Source organism: Lupinus angustifolius, unplaced genomic scaffold, assembly GCF_001865875.1.
Source record: "Lupinus angustifolius cultivar Tanjil unplaced genomic scaffold, LupAngTanjil_v1.0 Scaffold_500, whole genome shotgun sequence".
NCBI classification, from domain to species: Eukaryota; Viridiplantae; Streptophyta; class Magnoliopsida; order Fabales; family Fabaceae; genus Lupinus; species Lupinus angustifolius.
This window is the reverse complement of record NW_017727868.1, coordinates 13,275-38,991: the sequence shown is the minus strand read 5'-3', so window position 1 is coordinate 38,991 and position 25,717 is coordinate 13,275. Positions and strand designations below refer to the sequence as shown.

The 25,717-nt window shown below is 39.4% G+C and overlaps 1 protein-coding gene and 1 pseudogene across 1 annotated transcript; both read left to right on the top strand.

Annotated features, from left to right (window-relative positions):
* The first annotated feature begins 1,080 nt into the window (after nucleotides 1-1,080).
* Nucleotides 1,081-7,464, top strand: LOC109341565 (eukaryotic translation initiation factor 4B2-like). Its single transcript, XM_019579502.1, has 3 exons — nucleotides 1,081-2,472; nucleotides 6,354-6,785; nucleotides 7,099-7,464. Exons 1-3 carry the CDS (start codon nucleotides 1,319-1,321, stop codon nucleotides 7,121-7,123), a joined length of 1,611 nt encoding a protein of 536 aa, XP_019435047.1. The 5' UTR covers nucleotides 1,081-1,318; the 3' UTR covers nucleotides 7,124-7,464.
* Nucleotides 7,465-9,456: 1,992 nt separating this feature from the next.
* Nucleotides 9,457-18,726, top strand: LOC109341564 (annotated as a pseudogene).
* Nucleotides 18,727-25,717: the final 6,991 nt, after the last annotated feature.

The window sequence follows — 25,717 nt, the reverse complement described above, 5'->3', positions numbered from 1 at the left end:
TTTTAAATACAAAATATCAAATACGTTATGCACTTAGATGATACATGTTTAACACTTAGTTTTATGCCTAGAATGCACATATACATGTATTTATGTAATGCATGAACATATTATGAAATGACATATCTCATGGATGAAATGATTTAAAAGATATATGCATATGAGATATGTATTAGGTGCCCTAAGCCTTGACTCAACTTAAACTAGAATCTAGTCTAAGCCTAGTACCAAACAAAGACTTAAGCATGTTGATTTGTTGGTGATCTTCAAGCTCTTTTAGGCACAAGTTGTCCTCATCAAAACCATGACGTTCAAGGAGAGCTTTCCAAAGTGTTCCTCTTGACATGCACACTTTCAATCTCCCCCTTTTTGATGATGACAAACTCTACATCAAGTTTATCAATTTGAAGTAACAATTGCTTGATGAATAAGCTTGAAGATTGTGTTGGCATGGTTGATATGATGCGCACATATATCGGAAGCTTTTATAATGATCAACCTGCACAATCAGGAAACAACAAAACAACCTTTCTCCCCCTTTTGACATTATCAAAAAGATAACCCAGGTCAAAAAAGCTAGGAAGAGATATTAGTTAATCATAAAACAAAGTTAATGAATTAATTTGGGTTTTAACAAATTAACCTGTTTCATTTTTCGGTAAATTGAACAAATGCGCTTTTTCATTAAGCCAACTAACCAAACCAAATCAATCACAACAACCAAAATCCAAAAATGAATAAGATATGATTGATCTTCTTTTTCATTAAGCCAGGTTTCAGCGAAATGTTTAGTTGTCAATACATAACAAATTCTTAGGATCTAAAGTTATATAATGGCTTAGTGTGAATATTTGTTGAGGTAATTAATCAAACAGAGCAAATGCATATAAAACAAAATTATAACCTATGAACCAATTATGATGCAATATAATATTAACTCCACTATTTCTTTCAACATTTTCGAAACACAAACTAAAACTAAACTAAAATAAAATTATCAAACAAAAGAAATATATTTTCTCTATTCCCGAGTGGTAGGAAATAAACTGTTGGTCCTCCACACTCCCTCCCACGCGCGCGTGTCACTCAATTCCCCACAAACAACAGCTTCACCCCTCACACACGAGTGTCTGGATATTCCATTTTCTCGTTCTTTCCATTTTCCTCTTATTTTCCCTTCAAACCGAAAAATAAACAACCTCTATCCTTTTTTCTTCTCACGTTCTCGGAGCTCCGGCTCCATTAACGGATCCAACGTTCACCTATTTCAAAAGAAAGAAAAAAAAAAGGAAACTCTCGTTTTCGTGAAAGAAAGAAAATGTCGAAACCTTGGGGTAGCATCGGAGCCTGGGCTGCAGATTCGGAACGCGCCGAAGCTGAAGAGCGTGAAGCCGAAGCTGTGGCCCAAACCGCTGTATCACAGAACTTCCCGAGCCTCAAGGAAGCTGTGAACGTCAAACAACCCAAAAAGAAGAAGATGACGCTATCTGAGTTCTCCAAAATCGCTTCCGGAGGAGGCAGTGGTGGTGGTTCGTCGTCGGAGTACCGTGGCTTGACACCGGACGAGATGCTCCGTCTCCCGACCGGCCCTAAGGAGCGTTCCGCTGAGGAAATGCAGTTCAGTCGCGGCGGATTCTCCTCCTACGGTCGCTCCGGTGGTCCTACGAGGGACCGAGATGACAACCATGACGGTTCTTGGGGTGGAGGGAGAAGATCTTATGGTGGATTTGATGAAGAGCCACGTAGGGGGAACAATTCTAGGGTTTCGGAATTGGATCAGCCTTCGAGAGCTGACGGGGTTGATAATTGGGCGTCGGTGAAGAAATCTCTGCCGTCGTTCGATTCTGGACGGCAAAATCGATATGATTCTCTCGGAGGTGGTGGTGGTGGTGACCGCGATGGCGGTTTCGGTGGTGGTTCCAGGGCTGATGGTGTTGATAACTGGGCGGTTGGGAAGAAACCTGTGCCTGCCAGATCTTCGAACTTTGGACCTTCCAACTATGGCTCCGGTTTTCGTGATTCAGGTGTGGAGCCAGATCGCTGGACCAGGGGTTCTCCGCTGCCGCAGCGCGAGGAGCGAGAGCGGCCTCGGTTGGTATTGGATCCACGGAAAAGCGGCGATGATTCTGTGAATGAAGCTCCGGCAAAGACAAATAAGACAAATCCATTTGGCGCGGCAAGGCCGAGAGAGGATGTTTTGGCTGGGAAGGGATTGGATTGGAAGAAGCTGGATTCGGAGCTTGAGGCAAAGAAGCCGACGAGTCGCCCCACGAGTTCACACTCCAGCAGGCCTTCTAGTGCTCAATCTGGTCGCTCTGAGGGTCCGGGGCTGCAGGGTGCAGAAACTGTGGTGAAACCCAGACCCAAGGTTAATCCCTTTGGGGATGCCAAACCTAGGGAGATTTTGCTGGTGGAGCGAGGTATGGATTGGAGGAAGATTGATCTTGAATTGGAGCATCGCCGTGTTGAGAGGTTTGTGTTGTGTTTTGATTTGTAATTTTGTATGTGTTTGGTAGTGATCTCGATGTTATGAGATTCTGGTATTGGTTTTAAACTTTAGACTGTTATTGCGATAATAGAGAATTGATAATAGCATAAGCTAGTTAGTTTTAACTAATTACCAAAAATAGCTTACATCCTCATTATGCAAACAAAAACCATATAAAATTTTCAGGGTGTGGTGACATTCATAGCTCTGGCAAATTCTATGGTGTGATACATAGGTAAAATTTATAGACGAGTCTACACTAGCCCTAATTCTGGGGATTGGGTTACATCTTGAAGTGATTGCAACAACTTATTTGGAGTTGAAAATGGTTTTGGTATAGATGTTAATTATGATTATGGCGTTGTGTCTAGTTCATGTAATGTTCAATGGGTTATGGAGCAATAATAACTACTGATGTACTTTCCCTTTAGAGTATCGTTTTTTCTTTACGATAGAATATTGTAGCATCATTTGATTAACGAGGCTGACCCCACCTAGTTTGAAAATGCTTTGTTGTTGTAGTAGTAGTGTAGTTTTCCTTTGGGTGTTCCTTCCATCTCCCTTGTCCCGCACAGGTACGTGGTGAAATTGAATAATTGCTACCGGGAGTTCACATTTAATTGATAATATGCAGCTTTTTAAAGACACTAATGCCCTAAGATTTTAATGTGAATAAGAGACTAGCATGAATTAGTTGTTGGCACTGGCGATGGTTTCATTTTCTATTGGGGAATGTGTCCTGGAAGATAAGCTCTGTACTCCCTTAATTAGCAAAGTAAATAGTTGCTGTATATTCTAACCCAGGATCAAGAGCTAATTGTAGATGTGATCAGTCATGAAAAATAAGCAAGATTTTAGTGTAATAGAATGCTACAATAATGAAGCACGTAGTTGTGGGGCTATTAGCACTAGCTGCTTATTCTTAGTTAGCGTATAGGTTATATATTGAGGTGAAACATACTATAATTACACATTGACAGTACCATGTGCATGTACACATGGTTGACAAAATCACAATTTATCACGTAAAATCGCTGATTTTACGATTTTTTGCACCCTGGCGATTCAGATCACACCTCAAACCCATACGGAGGTGGACTCGGTAGGATCGACGGGGAAGATCACAAAAACGCTGGAATCTTGCGATTTCCCTTGATTCAGCGTTTCTGATTTTTCCGGATTTTATCCATTAACGAAAGGGTTAGGCCCAGATTATGGCCAAACCTAGTTTTTAGCCCAAAAAACCATAAAACCCAAACTTCAACCTCTCTCCCAAAACCTAAACGAACCTGGATACTTGATGAGAGCGGCACAGTGGACAACTGCCGGCTACGGCGACAGTGAGACATGCGGCGATACAATGAGTACAAGGTTTTACAGTTTATGCCTTCTTCCTCTTTCAAGATACTCCTTTACTATGAAGTACCGATACCGATACGAGTATCGAATACGATACTATCCGATACATCGATACTCATATTGTTGAAAATGCAGGATATACACATATAAAATATGCACATAAAATTTATAAAACATAACAAATATGTAATTGTTATGAAATTGCAAATAAATATCATATTTCTTAAAAATCACTAAATACAAAATGAAGATCATGTTGTCATTAAAAATCATTGCTTAGTGCCCACAAATAGGAATAGTGTCGATCTCGTTAATCTATGATCAAAATTGTGCAAATGCATTTCTTCTTCATTATCTACGCAATACACATGTTTTGTCTGTTTTCTCTTACTACAAGTCCAGTAGATTGAATGTTATGCTTATCTTTTCTAGTTAATTGATTGTGTGCTACGCTTTCTCTCTTTTTCTCCCTCTTAAAATGCTCTTGTATGGTAGTTTGGGTGTCTGGGAGGTATATGAAAAATAGTATCCAAGTGTATGTGGAAAGTATCTGATTTTATAACTTATTTATTTTAAAAATAAGTTCGATATTCTATTAATATGTATTTATGAAGTATCGAAGAATATTGGTATCGGATATGGATACGTGAAGGATATTGAAGTATTGATACTTCATAGCTCATTTGTATCACACTCTGTTTCATTTTCGTACTGCCACATCAGTGAAGTCTATACTCACAACCTCTATTTAGTCTTTCTTGTTGGTGGATACAAATATTAGGGGCTTTAAATGGATGTTAAAAAAAACCACTTATCCATTTGTGACATGCTAAAATGTCCTACGGTTGCAAAAGTGCAATTATCGAAGCAGTATTATTGTGATTTCGGAAACAACAAACTTAAAAACCTTGATGAATTTTTGTTGTCTTGTTTTTTAAACACCTTGTTTTGTAATTTAAAATAAAATTAAGACTAGATAACATACTTCCAATTTGTTTTGTTATTTATTTTTGTTTTTTAACCAACAGTCTATTCCTGAATATAGAAGCTAAAGATCCCTATAGTTTTTCTGATCCATGAACTCTTAAAATTTCAAGGATGAGAAACTATTGATTTAATTGAGCGAAGCAGATGTTTTGTAATGTTTTTATTTTAAATAAGACAATCATAAGAGTAGTACATGGGGGTCGGAGGATAAGAGGTCCTCCTAAAATAAAAGAAAACAAAATCAAGCATCAGAGTACAAACAAGTTTAACCAATCTGTCAACTGTCAACATTTCTTTAACTGAAACCCTTTAACCAATCCATCTATCTCATTTCCTTCTGTCCTAACCCCTAAACCTATAATTCCAACATGGCAGTAGAGTTGTACTATCCACCTTGAGTAGAATCTATTGTTTTGTTTTCAGTTCAATAGAACTCTTACTCTGGTTTGATCTTTCCTCTGTTAGTCTGTTTTTATAAACTCAGATTGCTATTTTGACCTAAGGTCCAGTTCAAAATTCAGGATACCATCTCCCTTGACTGCCATTCAGTTATCTGTGACCAAGAGGTGGTTGCCAGGATTTGAACACATGGCCTCTAGGCAAGCAACCGTACCATTGTGTCAATGGTCACCCTATAATTGAATGAATTATGTTGGGGAGAGGAGGGCTTGGACCTGGGGTTTCCCTCCCCTGAATATGTCCCTGTGCGTATAGGTGGCACTTCTGAGCTCTGTTTTTGGCTTTGTTTTACCCTGTTCAGATTTGCCTTGTTTTCTCTTCATCAGTAATGCCTCAATATGTCACTCTGGTTTGTTGGGGTTGATGGGTTGCTTTTCTCCCTCTGCTTGTCTCATTTTATTGCTGTTTGTGCTTCTTTTTTTGTCTGTTATGTTGTTCTGCCTTCACATTCCCTGTTTGACTTTGATCTGAGATGTTGTTTGAGGCTCGAGTAGTTTTGCTGTGTGAATTAGCAGCCGTTTTGCTGTCAAGGATTGTGGATTTAAGATTTTTGTCACAAGTAGGGTCCTGTCTGTTTTATGGAGTGGTATGAGACTGACCCAGTGTTTGGAGATTAGATTTCAGTTTTTAACAAGGCCACTGAGAAGAAAGGTAGAAAATATTCTAGGGGAGATATCCATCTAGGACATTGCCAAGGTTTTGATATTCTCGGGGAGTACTAGCAGCCTAATTGTTTTTGGTTGAAAGGTTGTATTGTTTGTCTAATGTTTTTACCTTTCTATTTGTAGCCTACTAAAGCTTAGCTTAAGCTTAAGGTGGAGTGTTTGAATATTAGGGTTATATAACTCCAACAGGTGGATTTCAAATCCAATAGTTTGGCATTGTTGAAGACTTGTTGCCATAAATACAATATTTGTCCTTATTTATTTTATCTGCATTGCTTTATGCACAAAATTGCTGTGCAAGTTGATCTAGTTGATTAGATCATGCTATATATTTGTGACTTGCTGATCTTTCAAATATACACGCCATCTTGTTGACTTCTAAAGGAACATTTCAGGCCTGAGACTGAAGAGGAAAAGTTATTAAAAGAAGAAATTGATCATTTGAAGAAGGAACTTGAGAAAGAGTCTACAATAAATTCAAACAAGGAATCCGTGGGTGAGGCTGGTGAAGACCAAACTAGTGCACGTGCAATGTTACAACAGAAAGAAAGGGAGCTGGAACTTCTTGTCCATGATCTGGATGACAAAGTTCGTTTTGGTCAGAAAGCTGTTGAAAGGCCAGGTTCCTCAGCAGGAAGGAGTACTGGTTTTTCTGATAGGCCAGATTCCCGATCTGGCTCATTTGAAGATTCTAGAAGTGTGGAGTTTAATGACAGACCTCGATCCCGTGGCACAGGAGACAGGTTGACGCATCCTAGTGATGAAAGAAGACCATATCAAGGTAGCAGGGGAAGGGGAGGGTTTTTAGGTAGCAGAGACTTGAATAGGTGAGAATATGCAGTTGCATTGTTTTCTCTCTCTCTTTTTTTTCTTTTGTTTTCCTTCTTCCTGGTCTTTCCACTCCTAGTTAAATTTTCTGAGTTCTATCTGTGTGCGTGTGGCAGCTGGCTTTTACCCTTGCACATTACACACTCAAAACACAACTATTGCTGGATCACTTTCTTTAAATATTAGGACACGATTGGAAGTTGATTTGAATTCAATTCTGTTTATTCTGCCCTTTTATTATTTACACATAGTTCTAACATTTTGGGCCTGTGAAGTGTTTGAGAATGCTGATCTTTATTTACTGTGTTACAGGTCAGGGTCAAGAGAGAGATGGTGAACACTGAACAGTTTTGTGTGGATTAAGAGTTATCTTCAACTTTTGATGACCAGAACCTGATATTATTTTGTCCCGACATTGGTCCTTTCTAATCGTATTGTTCAATTTTACTCCTGGATTTGGAGAAACAATCATTGAGTACTGGCACTAAAACTTTTCCCTTATCTATTGTTACATCTTGAAACATTGTAAATCTGTTTTCCCTTCTGGTAATTTTTTGGGAGTCTGGTTGAAGGCCAAGAGCCTGTAATTTTATTAGGAGTAATTTTTGGTTAAAGATTGTGGAACTTGCTAGTAATGTGAAATTGTACTGATATTATACTATTTTTTTCCTTTGTGCATTTGCTGCATAATATCTGCATGAAGCTGTTTAGATATCACATGAAAACATTGATGTGCCCCGCATGGGTATCCCTTCCCTTCTAGGTAGGTCACTACTCACTTGGAAATGTCACCTTCCCATATTCAACAGAAAATTATACAAAAAACATCGTCTGAGAAATGGGAATGTAAAAACATTCATGAGTGTCTTCACTTGTGAAGGAAATAGAAGTTTGGAGTTTCACCTTTTAAGCAGAAATATTTTTACGTTTTCATACTTCAGATTCCCAATAAAATACTCAAAACATGTCACTAAACTCTATTTAAAGAGTGGTTTGGTTAAATTTCTGTTTTAATGTAAGATTAATCAGATGAGTGACTCCAATCAGTCAGATAACTACTTCATGGTCGAACCAATCAGTTCAAATTGAGTTTTATAACACCACTGAAGAGCGATGATATAATTATACTTTAATCAATTTTCCTATATTCTTAGAAAACATTGTATAAGTTTGAAAAATTTACGTGGATAGTGTAGTTTGACTACACTATCACACGTTTGGTATATGTTTCAAAATATTTACGGAAGTAGTGTATTTTTAGGGAAGTCGTGGATGGGATCCACGATTTTGGGGAAGTCGTGGATGGGGTCCACGACTTTGGGGAAGTCGTGGATGGGATCCATGACTTTGGGGAAGTCGTGGATGGGATCCATGACTTCCTCTCTCTCCATGGAAGTCGTATACCCTAAACACGATTTTCATTGTATATTAATAATAAAAGCATTTTGTAGCCTAGTGGTTCTTAATTTTTATGGGAACCTAGAGGTCCATGGTTCAACACCCACATAAAAATGTATAAAATTCGATAATGAATATAATACAATTTAACCATAATGTATCATAGTTCTTGTATAAATAATATATGTCAAAGTTATAAAAAAATTAAAAAAAAAAAGCAATAGTTGGGTGTTGAACCATGGACCTCTAGGTTCCCATAAAAATTAAGAACCACTAGGCTACAAAGTTCTTTAATTATTAATTTACAATGGAAATCATGTTTAGGGTACATGACTTCCATGGAGAGAGAGAAAGTCGTTGACCTCATTCACGACTTTCCCCAAAGTCGTAGATAGGATCCACGACTTCCCTAAAAAATACACTACTTCAGTAAATATTTTGAAGCATATACCAAATGTGTGATAGTGTAGTTTGACTACACTATCCACGTAAATTTTCCGTATAAGTTTGGTAGTCCCAGTGAGAGAAAACTATAAGAAGTTGCATGCTTTTTCTTATTCCACATTTTTGACTTTCTATTATAACATTAAAAACGAACTGTAGAAGTGTGATAAGCTAAATGGTACTCTGTGCAATTGTAACTCCTCCACCCTCTCTCACTCTCAAATCCCTTCACCACCCTTTGTTCTTCTTCTCTAATTCCCTCTCACTCCCTTCATCTTCCATCCAATCCTTCAACCCTATTTATTCTTATTCCCTCCCTTAGGTCACCCACTCCAATGATGACTTCTACTCTACCGTGTGTGAAACGCGTATTTACTCTTTAATTAATTGAATCGAATTGAATGAGTCAGTACACTATATGCATTTATATATAATGAATTGTGTACATAACTAACTTTAATAGAATGTCAGAATCTAATCTATAACGGATTCTTAACTATCAGCTATTAACTAACACCTAATTGGAATTAATGTAGCCAATTATTTAAATTGCGGGGTTATGTTACTTTTACCTAATTAGTATTGTTGTAGCCCTAGTGCTATCCTCATTAGTCCTTACACTGATTATAATTATGTGCATGTTTCAACTATTTAAATTTTCAAACCCACATTGAATTATTTAAGGATTGAACTCTATATTAATTTAAATTAGGGATTATTGCTCAATTTTGAACAGAGTTAGGCCAACAAAAGATCTAGGTGAAATCATTAGGAGGGATTTAGATTTAAATGGCCGATCAGAGGATTTGGTGTTTCGATAACCACAGTGATGTTGATTGATCCATATGGCTGACCCCATCAAGTGGGAAAAGATTTTGATTGTTGTTGTAATGCAGTGTGATTAAGGAATGTCTTTGTGCTGTGAAGATGTATGCTAGACCAGCTGGTAGTTATGTGATGGATCGGTCGGAGCTGTGGACGGTTGCGCTGTACCCTGGAGATGGAGAGTTGGAGGCAGAGGACATTGTCATTCTTGTGGGCCACTTTAATGTTCCTGCTGGCTTGTGCGCCGCAGAGGCTGCACTTTCCAATTTGCAAGTGAGTTGGTTATCTTGAGCTCAGTGTACTTCTACTTCTGTTGTGGTTTATGATTATTGTTAGTTAGTATGAGTATTGTTCCTACCCGGCGAACCGAAGAGTCACATACTTGGTCGCCGAGGTGGACCCCGCGCGTTGGGACCACCAGAGTTGACCTTAGATACAGCATGCCTTCAGTACCTCACCAACCCACCTGCCAGCACGACAGACAGACTGCAGAACGGCTACCAAACCAACCACAGGCTAAAAGACAAGAGTGGCACAGTGTACGGTCCTGGCAGACCGCCTGACACGGGAAAAGCAACCCCCGACAATACCTTTGGTCAACCACGCGTCGCACCACCTGCCAAGAGCCCAAAGTCAACTCTCCCTTCTATAAATAGGGATCTCTACCAACAAGAAGTATCTTCATCTCTTTACTCTTTAACATTACTCACTCTACTATTCTCTGCATTCATTATTCTCATATTCCCATTCACTTAGTTCATACACTGACTTGATCGTCGGAGAACCTTTTCAGGTACCACCACTGGCGGGTCCAGCTCTCCTACCTCATCTTGCTACCTTGACCACTATCTCCTCCTCCTCCTCCCTCAGCAACTAATCAACCATTGTTATCAGGCCTCCGCATCAAACAACACTTCACTTCAGTAGAGCATCCACAGACTAATGGGCAGGCCGAAGCAGCAAACAAGGTCATCCTGAAAGGGATAAAGAAAAGGTTGGACGAGTCAAAGGCAAATTGGCCGGATCAACTTAACATACGGCGCAGAGGCCATGATCCCAGTCGAGATAGGAGAACCTACCTGGCGAACAATTCAATTCAACGAGGGCGATAACCAATCTCTCCTCAGAAACAACCTTGATGAAGTGGAAGAAATCCGAGAAAGGGCCCGTCTCAGAGAAGAAAACATCAAAAAGAAAACCGCGGCGAAATTCAACTCTTCAGTCATTCCCCGCCAATTTCCCGAAGGAACTCTGGTATTAAGGAGAGCAGACATAGGACGGATGGGAGGCAAACTATGACCTAATTGGGAAGGACCTTACTGCGTAATCAGCAAGATCGGCAAATGAGCATACAAGCTTCAAGATTTGGCAGGAAAAAACATTCCCATGACTTGGAACGCCGCCAACCTCCGGATATTCTATGCCTAACCGACAACCCCATACGCAGTTGGTCGATCTTTTGTAATCCTTTCCACTTATATGTGATTGAGATATTATACTTTGCAATTGTTTTGATGGATCATTTCCCAGTATTGGTTCTTTACTTTCACCCAAGGGGCCGTTCTTCACCCCCCTTGCCTGGTGCAAACTCATAATGGTTTTTTACTTTCACCCAAGGGGCCGGTCTTCGCCCCCCTTGCCTGGTGCCACCTCACAATGGTTCTTTACTTTCACCTAAGAGGTCGGTCTTCACCCCCCTTGCCTGGTGCAAACTCATAATGGTTTTTTACTTTCACCCAAGTGGCCGGTCTTCGCCCCCCTTGCCTGGTGCCAACTCATAATGGTTTTTTACTTTCACCCAAGGGGCCGGTCTTCGCCCCCCTCGCCTGGTGCCACCTCACAATGGTTTTCTACTTTCACCCAAGGGGCCTGTCTTCGCCCCCCTTGCCCGGTGCCACCTCACAATGGTTTTTTACTCACCCAAGGGGCCGGTCTTCGCCCCCCTTGCCTGGTACAAACTCATAATGGTTTCTTACCTTCACTCAAGGGGCCGTTCTTCGCCCCCCTTTACCCGGCGCCATTTCACTTAATAATTTTCTACAATCACCAAGGGGCCGTGTTGCATTTACATTCGCCTGGCTGAAGGCGTTCAAATTCAGAATTAAATCCATCACACTCAAATGTTCATAAACACAAGATTATCCAACATTTATGTACAGAATTTAAATAAAGAGATTATCGCAAAAATTGTTCATTCATTCAAGGGAAACATATTACAAGGTACTTAGCAAACAAAAAAAATTTATTTACAAAGTTCCCCCACCCTTACGAGGAAAAGACATCGAGACTGGATCGCCATTGTCATCCCCCACCAACAGGCGCCCATCTTCCACATAGGCTCCCAGCTGCATCCAAGACCAGTCTTTGTTTGGAAAAGCCAGAGCTAGTTGGGACTGGGCACTCTCCCAAGCATCCACAGCGGCTTCACCCACAGCCTTCTCCAGTTGCTCTTTTTCAGCCTCAACGGCCGCCCGTCCCTCCTCCAATGCCCGTACCCGGGTTTCCAGAGACGCCTTCTCCTCCCCTAATGCCTGCACCTGCCCCAGAAGTGCGGCATTTTCTCGCTCGGCAGCCTCAGCACGAGCTTTCCAAGCTACGGCCTCCTCTTTTCGCCGACGAAGCGCTTCATCTTTGGCACGGACCGCCTCTTCGGATTCCATCACCTGGGCGGTGAGTTTCAACTTGTCATTTTCCAGAAACCCCACGCGAGTGGATAGATCCGCCGCCTGGGCCTTGGCGACCTCGCCCAATCTGACCAACTCCGCCTTCTCGGCGGAATGAAGATCAACCATCTTCTGTTTCTCCGCCTCATGCACAGCCCGAAGTTTCGCCATCGCACCATCCGCCATCCGCAACTCCAGAACCCCATCCGCCTCCAGGTACTTCTGGATAAAAGCAATAAGGACAACACTTCCCTTCACATTTTGCAGCAGGACGGACAGGGGTAACTTGTCGAAGGTCTCCTTGGCATGGGCATTGAGGAACGCCTGCTCAATCGCCCCGGGGACACTAACAGGAGAAATACGGTCCTGACTCCCCTTAGAACCTTTCCTCCTGCTTGGCTCAGAGGAACAACCAACATCCTCTCCAGCTGTCTGCCCAGAGGAAGGGAGCGCCGATGTACCGGCTTCTTCCCCCGCTGATGCGGACGGGGGATTTCCAGTAGGATCAACAGGAAGAACCGTTTCAGTAGGCACAGCAGGGGGCGTATCAGCAGCCCTTTGGACCAGCTCTTGATCCATCAAATTCTCAGGCTGCCCCCCACTCTTTGAAGAGGGCGACACAATTGTTTGACTGGGGGACCCCTCAATAGGACAGGGAACGGGGGATGACGTTCTCTGACGCTTGGAAGAAGTAGCGTCTTTCTTAACCAGGGCGACGGTCCTTTTCAGAAGCAGGATCTTCCTCAGCTTCTCACTCATTTTGGCTTTTAGTTCGACTGCACAAAGAGGAAGAAAAACGTTAGTAAGAGGATAAACAGATACATAAAGACAAAGCAGTAAAAGAAGTCGAAACCCGGTCCACCCACCAACAAGGTCCACTAAAGCCCCGCCCCCGTCACGGATCGCCGAGCAAGGAAGAATTCCCCCCTCGTCGATCCAGTAAGTTATGAGTTGGTCAGCTTTCTCCTCTTCCGGAGATAAGTCTTCGGTCTCAACTAAAGAGCTCTTGGAAGGGCGTTGATGGATGTCCCCCCTTCCAGGCAAAGGGGAATCGCGGCTCGCCGGATTTGCTGAGGCACCAGTCATTCCACGCCCGCCTGACGTCCACCTTGAAGTACCCGCCCTTCCATTTTTTCTCATTTGAAGAGAACGGCGTGAATAGCCCCCGTTTGGGCCGAGATTGGTCCACCTGTGGCGCCCCTCCTTATCTTCATCAGAATTGGTGTGGTGGCCGACCCGGAACATCCAAAAGAACAGCTTTAGAGTGCAAGGGATGCCCGCCGCCTGGCACATTATCTCGAACGCCCGAATGAACCCCCACGAATTTGGGGTCAGTTGGCTCGGTGCAATCTGCAGATGCACCAGAATTTGCATTTCCCACTCCTCTAGGGGGAGACGAAGCCCATAGCGCCGGATGTACGCCTCGTACAGGAAGAAGGTGTACCTGTCTCTTTTCTCCTCGGCAAAGTCATAGCAGACCCTCTCCCCCGACCTAGGGGCGCTGGCCTCGACACTATGAAAGGTTTCTTTGGCCACAAGTATGCTGAGGGGAGTCCCATAGGGGAACATGCTGGGAGTCCCGAGCACCTCTCTGTCCACCCACCAATAGCGAGAATCCTCCTCGGCCAGCTCCGCCAGAACGGACAGTTGAGGAGCCTTTGCCTTATATGTCCTCATCGTCATGAACCTGCCATCACAAGAGTCATCAAACTCAGACCCAGACTCAGACTCAGAACTGTCACTCAAATCGAACCCGTACTTGGCACGCAGTGAGGCCAAATAATCGTCGGCGCCTCTACAGTGAAACCCTGCACCTCCATCTTTGGGAGGAGGAGGGACGACGCTCAGCGGTTCAAGAACCTCCACCAATGCGTAAGACGAAGGCGGCAATTTTTGGAAACTCGGTGGAGGTCTAGGAAGGATCTCCACGTCGGAATCAGACTCATAATCACAAATGAAAACCATGAGAAACGAGTGTTACCTGGGTTTTTGAAGAAGTTGAAGAAAGGAAGAATCCAGAAGAAGATCAGGCTGGAAGCAAGAAGTCGTGGAAAGAATTCAGGGGTTTTTGAAAATGCGTAAAAGAGAAAAAATCACAAGACCCTCTATTTATAGAAGAACCTGGACCATGAGCCCAATGACCAGGCCCATCCACATCCTCATCAGGGCCGTAGAAAAACACTCAAGTGCAATCCAATGGAAACCCGAAAAACAAGGAAAATTCAGCGGAAACCAAAGGTCGTGCCACGTGCTGGCATTTGAATGACCAGCGGTCACTCCCATGACACGACAAAGTTCGGCGGACATTAAGGGTTACAGTAGGTAATGATGAAACGTCCCACTCCAACTGATACGTTACCCAAGATCATTAATACCTACCACGTGGCGCGGGGAACCAAAGAGACACGTCATTAAATCTCAAGAAGCACCTAGCTGCTCAAGATAGATCAATACGCCCAGTTAGACAATCACCGGGTCGAGGAGCATCTCTAACATTCTTCGCCCGGCGCCCTGGCCAGCTCAATCAACGCGCCTTCAATCTCAAGTCGCCAAATCTCATACAGTCAGACCGCCCTGAAAGAGGTAGAGTCTCCCAACATGCTCGTCCAGCATCCTGGCAGACTGGTGGCAACTATTCCTACCCGGCGAACCGAAGAGTCACATACTTGGTCGCCGAGGTGGGCCTCGCGCGTTGGACAACCAAAGTTGACCTTAGAGACAGCATGCCTTCAGTACCTCACCAACCCACCTGCCAGCACGACAGATAGACTGCAGAACGGCTACCAAACCAACCACAGGCTAAAAGACAAGAGTGGCACAATGTACGGTCCTGGCAAACCGCCTGACATGGGAAAGCAACCCCCGACAATACCTTTGGTCGGCCACGCGTTGCACCACCTGCCAAGAGCCTAAAGTCAACTCTCCCTTCTATAAATAGGGATCTCTACCAACAGGAAGTATCTTCACCTCTTTACTCTTTAACATTATTCACTCTACTATTTTCTCCAGTCATTATTCTCATATTCCCATTCACTTAGTTCATACACTGACTTGATCGTCGGAGAACCTTTTCAGGTACCTCCACTCGCGGGTCCAGCTCTCCTACCTCATCTTGCTACTTTGACTACTATCTCCTCCTCCCTCAGCAACTGATCAACCATTGTCCGTACCTTTGTGTTCTAGGAAAGAACAAGTATTAATATTAGTGTAAATGTTAATTGTAGGTTAAGCTTGTCCGTGAATGTAAAGCTGTAGTTCTTCCAATTGTGAAACACCCATTTATTGTTGGTTTCTTGGTTACTGAGCTTCCGCTGCTGGAGCTGGAAACACGCGAGAAACCTCAAAGTGGCCGGAAAGGTAACCACAGGTCTCTGGAGGATGCTTATTCTATGCCTCATTTTTTAGATTTAGATAAGAAGTCATGGAGAATTCAGACCATTCGAGTCAAGGATGAGCTAATTTGTATGTACTTCATTTCCGAGCAAAGATTGAATGCTATCAACATTTCAGAGTCCCTAGTTGTCGGCTTGTCGCATATGTTATGGATCAGGTCTATGTGCTGCATCCGCCTTTTCTTTTTTTTGAATTTGATAGGAGCTCATCACTTTTCCAATATGAAATGCTATAAAGTTGTGACACGGTTGTATTTTTTGAGAGTTGCCTTTGAACTTGCATTTCTTAACTATTCTATTTCAAGATGTTCTTTAAAAGATATTGGATTTCAGTTCAAAATCATTCAAATATCGTTTGTTCTGTGATACTTATTGGATTTAAGTTCAAATCATTCAACTATCATTAGTTGATTCCTTCTGTAACTGTTTTTTGTATGATTTCATACCTATGTTTTTTTGTATGATGTTACCACTCATTAGTGTACTCCTTTTACAGAAAGCAATGTTACTTCAGCAATCAACATGGCAAAATTATGTCAAGATGAGTAAGTATGACTTATTGACTGTTATAAAATTTCTTTTCTCTTACATCAAACCTGTTCTAATTTCTCTTCCATTAAAATTCAAAACAGATCCATGGCCCTCTTTCAAGCATTCAAACCCTAAGTAAAATCCTGTCTACTCAAACAAAGAGAAGCCAGGTTTGTAAGTTATCTAAATCATATTTGATGGAACATGAACCGAGATTTGCATGCATTTACATTTCTGTATTATAGGAGGTCTGTCCAAGTTCAAGCCAGAGCCTATTGAGCTTCATAAGTTCAGGTCCTGTCCTGGTCCTGACTCAACTTAAGTTTGGGTCTCAGCCTATCGTATTTAGTGTGAGGACATATGAGATGTTAGATAAAAAAATACTAAACGCAAACAGATGAATTCTAATTAATATGCAACAAAATGAAATAAGGAGTTCAAGGAATGATGAATCTTAATTATAGTTATTTATATCTTATGGTTGTGTTGGAGTATCAAGATTGCTTTAAAATCAGTAATTTTTCAGATTTCACATGACATTGTTGATGACGTCTTGGTGCAAGGTGACCGTCTGAGAGATGTTCTGCAGCAACTCCAGGATGCTGTAAATTTGACTAAGGTACTTCTTTTTCTCTCTTACACTTATGGGCATGCATACTTGCACATAATTTTTATTATACCAATTATCAATTAGTGCACCTTTGAAGATATACCATCTTGATATTTTATTGTCTCACTCTATACTTATAAAAAAACCATGCACTCTGCTTTATTATCGTATTATTTTCCTTGATTTGATTTTTTGCAACGAATGACTGAAAGAAAACTAACATAATTTATTGGCCGATAGATATATGAGTAAATCTTTCACAAATAATGAAGTACACATGGTGCCATTAGTAATTGTACATAGTAAAGGGGATATTTTCTGGGTTGATTTACAGTCAGACAATATGGTAGATGCAGCACGGATTCAGCCTCCCTTGGCCTAATACAAAACTACACAATTTCTAGTGAGTAGTGAACCCATAAGTTTTATAGTATCTTCTCTGATCCCAAGCTTCTTGTGTTTCAATACAAAGAGAAAGGAATGTGTACTTACATGGGATGTTCTTCATCCAGCTAAATACATTGAGATGCACTGTATTGCCTTTAGTATCTACTCGTATTGGAATTTGCTGAGTTTTGGTATTCTCACCCCCTTGAAAAGATTCTTTCTTCATTACAAAATATTTGGGTTGAATGAAGTTTCTGCTAAGCATTTTTCTATTACTGGAACATTCAGTAAGTATCTTAGAGGGAACAAGCAAATAATGTGCGCACGCATACACACACTTATCTATGTTGAAACCAATGCCTCTGATGTTCAAATTTTGTCCAATATGTAGGCTAATATAGTGCACTACAACGAAGAGGCAATCAAGAAAATGAATGGTTCTACTCACATACTTTCTAAGTCACTAAGATCTTAGTTGTTAGATAGGATTCCAAGGGATGACTCTCCAAATAAATCTAGCGAGTCACTTTCTAAGTACTTCTGTCCAGGATATAGAGATGCCCCTACCACCTTTGACTCTTGCTCCATTAAAACATGGAGTCAGGTAGGTTTGTTGATATGAATGTGGTGTCCCACCTTTTGGTTAATCTATTTTAGTCAATTCTTTGGTATCCCACATGGAACCCAATTAAATTCCAAAGTTAACACTTTTTGCTGCATCAATGATATCTTATGTATTTAATTTCTTCTACTTTCTTGTGGGTTTTGGCTTTTTGGCTTTTAGATATGTAGTTCTTTTTCCTTATACAACATCGACCAAGCCTTGGTCCCACTAGGTGGATTGTTTTTTTGCTTATGATCTTTTTAATGTCAGGAAGACCATGCAATGTTTCTGATGCATTGGCACACTTGGTTGAGGCTGCGAAACCTCTTGCCCAGAATCAAAAACGGGTACTGGAACTAAGTGAGCTCTCATCACCTTTGCTAGCTGTTGTAGAAGAACCCAATTAGCGCCAGGCTTTCAGCAATCTTATTGAAGGTGCTTTACTACGCACACTTGTTGGAGGAAAGGTTGAAATTGTGTCTACTACAGCACCAGCAGGTGGTATCATTGTGCTTATTGATGATGATGGACCTGACGTGCACTATATGGTAACTTCGGTCTACTATTGTTATGTGATATTTTTTTATGTAAAGTAGAAGCACAAAGGGTGAGCCTCGCCTCGATGCTAGTTATTGAAGGATAAACGTGACTTGCACAATAAGGAATTGGAGGCCACTTACATCGCCTAAATTGACAATACACGGTCAGCACATGACCGAGGAAACTTAACCCTGACTCATGGAATTGACCGAGACAGATTGCCCTTGGCGCACAGAAATGACCGAAGTAGCATAGGCGTGGCACAGGAACCTAACCGGGACAAACTAGGCTTGGCGCACAGAAATGACCGAAGTCGTGTAGGCGTGGCGCAGGAACCTGACCGAGACAGACTAGGCTTGGCGCACATAAATGACCGAAGCAGCGTAGGCGTGACGCAGGATCCTGACCGAGACAGACTAGGCTTGGCGCATAAAACTGACCGAGAAAATCTAGCCAAACTAACCAAGGCTGACACACCAGACTGGCCCAGACAGAAATCAACCATGGGCCATCTTAAGCATAATCCATAACCTTTAAATTGTAATTGAGCACAAATGTCCCTTTTAGTAAATTGATCATAAGGATGAATTCTCATCAAAAGTTAGTTAAGTTAGTTAGTCCCTTTTTGAGTTTGCTTGTTTTCCAAGCAACCACTTTTTGTACTATAAAAAGGCACTTAGATGCTATAATTCAATAAGAAGAGAAGTATTATTCATTATAAAATCGCTTTATGGTATCATGAGTTTTTTCATTTTTCTTTTTCTTCTTGGCCACGAGCCATATGCAACTTGGTCAAAAGTTCTGACCAAACTCATCAAGAAAGCCCTTCTCTAGCCAAGAATAGAAGAGCTACTCTCGACAACTCACAACATCAATCAGCAATAAGCACAACGCACTGAAACACATGGCTAATCTTCCAAACATTGAACCAGAACAGGTTCAACAACTCAATACAAATGGCAGTGACATACAGAGTCTCTTCTATCTCCATCCAGGAGAGAGTCCTGGTGCAATCTTGGCATCTCCTCCACTGGATGGTAACAATTATCATTTATGGAGTAGAGCCATGAGGAGAGCATTGTCTTCGAAGAACAAATTCAAATTTATGAATGGCACAATCAAGCTAACAATGGAACAATACACCAAGCTTAACAAGTCCAGATTATGACATGTGGAAACGATGCAACAACATGGTTGTCTCTTGGATTACAAGGAGCCTTACACAACCAATTGCTCAAAGCATAGTCTACATTGACAATGCTCATGAATTGTGGCTAGATCTCAAGGAAAGATTTTCAAAAGGTGACTACTTCAAAATGTCAGATTTACTCCAAAAACTACATTCAATAAAGCAAGGAGATAGAGCAATCTCTAACTACTTCACTAACATCAAGACCTTATGGGAAGAACTTGAAACTCTAAGACCAATATCGTCTTATGCATGTGAGGCCAAGTGTCATTGTGGAATGGTTAAGATGATGAAAGTTCAGAGGGAAAATGAATATGTCATATGTTTTTTAAAAGGCTTAAATGATGAATTTAACACTGCCAAGGCACAAATCTTACTTATGGAACCACTACCTCAGATAAACAAATCCTTCTCTCTTTTACTCCAACAAGAGAGACAACTCAGTGGTCCCCCAAATTCTAAAGCCTTCTTGAATGTTGCAAATATCAGACCATCCAACAAAACTGATAATACACAACCATGGAGATCAAGACATAGTGGACAAAGGGGTGGTTTCTTGCAAGGTAAAGGAAGGAGCAGATGTAGAGGTTACAACAATCAAAGAAATACTGGAACAAAAGTCTCCACTTTCTGTGGTAGATAAAGGCACACAGTGGAATCATGTTATTTTAAACATAAATTCCCACCAAACTTTCAATCAGGAAAAAGCAGGCAAGATACAGGAATCATTAACTTGGGAACAAACTCTGAGCAGCCACATAAAAAAGATGCAGTGCCACAAGGAAATTCAAATGTCTTAGAAGACAAGAAATTTAATTTTGGCACTGAATAATATGAACAACTAGCAACTTTATTCAAAAGCATTGTAAAGCAGGAACAACACATAATGTTAATAAGCTAACTGTGGATCCTGCAAATGCATCACAGAACAATCCAAATAAAGAGGATCACCATCCATCAGGTAACTATACATATTGGATTTTGGACACAGGGGCCAATGACCATGTGTGACCTGACCTGTCCTTATTTGTTGCTTATCACAATATAAGGCCAATTGCAATTGATCTGCTCAATGGCACCACTGTCCAAGCTAAAATAGCAGGGGCAGTAAAGCTTTCTGAGTCTATCATCTTACATAATGTGCTATATGTGTCACAATTCCATTACAACTTGCTTTCAACTCATAAACTGACTAATTCCCTACGTTGTAAACTAATCTTTGATAGTTGTACCTGTTTCATTCAGGATATGATTTCCTTGAGGATGATTAGACATGTTGAAGTGAGAAATTGATTGTATATGCTTAGAAGATTATCTAGTGATAGGATAAGTAGTTTTCACAATGTAAATACCGTGCAAACAATTCCTATCTTTGATTTGTGGTACTTTAGATTGAGACATCCATCAATAGCTACTTTGAATTCAATCTGCAAAACATGCTCGTATGTCAAATTTAATACTGCTAATGTTTGTGATTATTGTCATTTAGGAAAACAGGCTAAATTCCCTTCCCCCCATAACATGAATAGATGTGACCATGCTTTTGATATTATACATATAGATATTTGGGGCCCCATATCAAACACCTCTATACATGGCTATAGGTACTTCCTCACAATTGTAGATGACCATACTAGCCATACTTGGCTCTACCTCATGCGAGCCAAATCTGAGACCAGAAATTTAGTTCAGGATTTTATCAAGATGATCAATACTCAATATGATAAGATTATTGTCACGCCCCGATTTTCGGTTGCACGACTTTGTTTTGAGTTGCCACTACATTTTATAGTTAAAATGTAGAAAAATATTTTAAGCCCAATTACCCTGGGCTTTTGGATTTTTGATATCCAAGTTCGGGAGTCGGTTACAAGGTAGAGAAGGTATTATCACCCTACCCACCCGCCTTAAGTGGTACCCTTCATTAAAATGTATGACTTTATTGCTATTATTATTATTATTTTATTAAATTATTTGATTAATTAACTAATTATTATGAAGGAAAAACAATTTATTTTATTATTGAGCCTGACAATATTGACTTTGGTCCTACGTACCCCTATTAAGGGGATCAAGGCTTACATAGTTCTTTATGTAGAAAATGATTTATTGGTTGAGTGTATTTTAATTAAAGAAAATATATTTTTTAGACGAAAATATACTTTGCAAGTTTTGTATGTAATAAACATGATTTTTCTAGTTTTCTTATTTATGATGAATAACAAGTTTTTTTTATCTAAATAACTCTTTGTTATTTATTAATAAAGTGGAATTTAATTGATTTTGAGATTTAATCGATTGAAAAGAAGCGGGGTAGTGCGACCTTTCGAAGATGATTTGAGAAGAAAGAAACCTCCAAGGTGACATTCTTTCCATCTTTGGTTAAATCTCAAAATTATTGTTATTCCTTTTGAAAAATAAATTTTTATATACACCTGGTTTGAAGTTTTTATAAAAAAATAGAAATTCTTATGGATTATTAAATAACTAGGACATACATTGATTTTAATCAAAGAATATATTAAAGTCCTTTATTTTACATTTTTAATGTCTATTAAATTTTAGGTACAAATGCAATTTACAAATATGCTAAGTGTAAATTTTAAAATAATTATTGTGAGGTTGGTTTTTTATGGTACACCAAATATATTTAACTAAAAATATAAACTGCATTTACACTAGAATATATTAAAAAAATATTTTTTGGAAGATCTACTTTAAGATAAATTTAGATATCCTATACAATTTTTTACTTATTAATAGATAAAAAGAGATAAATACAATCACTACATATCACTTCATTATACATAATCATTTTATAAGCAGTAGACTCATTTTATCATTTTATTATACATAATCAAGAAGAAAACAAAACGGTTAGTGGCATGGCTGGTACAAAAGAACGAAGTTAGTGGGCACTTAATAGGAATTTAGGATATATGTAATTGAAATATAGGAAATAAACTCTCTTATCATTTTTTAATACCTTAAAACATAAAGTTCTGGGTATTTAGTCTATAGGAGACTAAAAAGAGCAGGTCATACTTTCTTAAGTAATAAGAAGTCATTAAGAGAATATAAAATAATTCTTAAAAACAATTTAGATATCCTATACAATTTTTCATTTATATATAGATAAAACGAGATAAATACAATCAATGCATATCACAATTCATAAACCGCATATATTTTAAAAAACTAATTATTAAAATTACTTTCATTCTAGATATCATTTATAAAAAAAATAGCTATTAAAAATAATAAAAAAAAGATTGCTAATTCATCATAAAAATAATAAGATCCTATTTGTTTATGCTTAACCATTATCCTTCAATATTCACATCTTTATGTTTAATATATTTTTTATACTTTATATGATAATTAATAAATTATTAATGAATTGTTAATATGAAACTTTTTCCACATTTTATTGTTGAAATTAAACATAAGATGAAAGAATGAAAAGAGCCAAAAAAAAAAATTACCTAATTGTGCCAAAGAATGTATTTATTTCTTCCTTGTGAGAGCCTGGATCTGGTGTTACTGACTAGAATAAGGAGTGACACGTGTCAGACGCTGATTGGAGGAGATGGTAGGATTATTGCGCCTGGACACGTGGCACGTGATGAATGGCGGTTCAGGAAGGTGCACAAAAGCTTTCGTACAACTGTCCGCACTGGATCCCGTGTTCTTCACGGGTGATGATCTGGTGTAGTGCGACACAGTGAGACCGCAGTGTGTTTTCGCCTTGTGATTGGGCGAATTCCCTGGTCAACACGATGAAGTCAACGGTGTGTAGATCCATCGGTTGGCAAGGCGAGTACACGGTGCTGCGATATTCACGCCTGCACTGAATCGCTTACACCAACAATGTTTTTCTTTCCCTCACATAACCCTTTTTTCTTATGGTTTTCTTCCTAAAATAAATTTTTTTGAACTCCTCTTTAATCCCTCACAACCCACCTATTTATAATGAAATTAATTAACCCTAATCCCTTAAATTTTGATTAACTGAAACCTAGCTTTTTGGCCCAATAACACTATTTTTATGGGATTTAAACCACCAACTAAGTCAGATTTTGACTTAGTATTTATCCATTATTTTGAAAAATCCAATTAAAACATAATTAAATTATATTTTAATTACTTTTATATTCTATAAATTCCGAAAAAATAAATAAATAATTATCTGAGTATGCTTTAATTTTATAAAATTATATTTTCTAAAAAGTAAAATATAAAAATTATTTTTTTCGTTTATTTGGTATTTAAAAGTGATTTTTAAGAACATTTCTCTTATTTCTATTTTAAAATTCGAATTTAATTACAAAAATAACATAAGAAATATTCTTAATTATTCTTTACATATTTTATAATAAAATTAAAAAAATGAATAAAATAATGATACAATATTATTTTTATCCCTTTTTCTTTGAAAAATGATTGTGGGCTTTTTAGGGTCTATTTTAATTTAATTCTTTTTAGTTACTTTTATTATTTTATGTTTTCGGTTAACCCAACCACTTAGATTTAGGGACCTTATCAACCCTAATTTAAAATTATTACTCATTATTTTCCCCCATACATGATTGTAATTATTATTTATTAATTGAAATTAAGTATATAAAAAATTTATTATTTCCAATTTAAACATTCTGGGCTTTTATCTGGGCCGGATAAAATTTGAATGTTCACAGTTGTCCCTCTTTACTTGTTACTTACCTGATAGCGAACAAATCAAGATTTGAAAAATATCATGGTAAGTAACGAGTAAAGAAATGAACGCTATTTTTGTTAAGGCTTAGAAAAATGCTATTGTGAAGATCTCGAATTTTGATGAACCATATCAATGCCTTGCTGATGAGCTAGAGATTTGTTGAGGCAGTTCCCGTGTTTGCCGTCATGGACCGGGGATTTGTTGAGGCACCCGTGTTGCCAAACGATTCAGGGGTTTGCTGAGGCACCCGTGCTGCCGAACGATTCAGGGATTTGTTGAGGCACCCGTGCTTCCAAATGATTCGGGGATTTGCTGAGGCACCTGTGCTGCCAAACGATTCAGGGGTTTGCTGAGGCACCCGTGCTGCCAAACGATTCAGGGATTTGGTGAGGCACCCGTGCTGCCAAACGATTCAGGGATTTGTTGAGGCACCCATGCTGCCAAACAATTCTCTTTTGTGATGTTATATAACCAGCTATGAGGTTCTAGGGTGGTTGCTTAAGGAATTAAGATGTGAAAAAATGCACAATTTGAATGCACGACTGTAATATTTTTGTAAAAAGGTTATATGCGATAGTCGGTTTGTGAAGCATGAGGTTTATGTTGGAGTCGTATATAGATATGATTGTGCTTTGAATGATATGATTATACATGCTTGTTTATGCTTATTGGAAAGCCGTATAATGCTTCTGCAACACCCCTAAACATTATACCCGCTAACATTTGGAAAGAGATCAGGATATTGCTTTTGTCGAGGTTCGTGTTTGTGTCCCCCTTTCACGCTATTTAAGCACCATGCATCAGGATGGACTGATAAACTTTGATCAATCTTTTTTGTAAATTGTGTATTTTTGTTTAGAGAATGATTTGCATACTAAAAGACACCGAAATATATATATATATATATATATATATACTTATGACTAATTCCGAGATTTCCCCAATTTGAGGGAATATATATTTTTAAACAAAATTTGCTCCAGTTTCCGGTCTTTCTACTGGTTCCTCTAGAGGAGACTGATGTTATTTGATGGATTTCTTGCGCCATTCATAATCTGTCCTATCTCTATAACTTTGATGTTGACTTCTTCAAAGGAGATTGTGTTACTTGATGTATTCTCTTGAACCAACCAAAATTCTGCCCCAGTTTCTGGCGATGTCTGATTGACATACTATGCTTTGAGAGGTACTTCCTTTTCTTTTAGTGTCCCTAATTTTTGCTTAAGTCACCCTTTTGGGTTTTCGACTTAACGGGCCCTTGAAACATTTTTATTAATATTTTTTATTTTATTCATGCGAGGATCATAATATGTAAAAGTTTTGAAAAAGATATGCACCAACTTATTTGGAGTCAGTTTATTTTATGCCCTGATGTGTACCTCAGACGTTTGACTCTCAACAATGACATTTAAAGCTTGTAACGTGACTTGGCTAGTGGCTAACAAAGAGTAGATATATGGCTCAAATAATGTGTTTCCCATCCTACATTCCTCCATAATCTCCATAATCCTATTTCCAATCCTTCTCTAGAGCTTATCTTTGGGTAGGATGTTTATTTCTACCATCTTCATTAACTTTCCGTAAGATTTCTCTTTTGAGTTTTTGGTTGTATGTACCCTAACTTTTCTTAG

Excerpts from the sequence above, each read along its gene's own strand:
- LOC109341565 (XM_019579502.1), top strand. The coding sequence starts at position 1,319 with ATGTCGAAACCTTGGGGTAGCATCGGAGCCTGGGCTGCAGATTCGGAA. Across the intron at positions 2,473-6,353 it reads GAGCATCGCCGTGTTGAGAG|GCCTGAGACTGAAGAGGAAA; the intron begins GTTTGTGTTGTG and ends GGAACATTTCAG. Across the intron at positions 6,786-7,098 it reads GGTAGCAGAGACTTGAATAG|GTCAGGGTCAAGAGAGAGAT; the intron begins GTGAGAATATGC and ends ACTGTGTTACAG.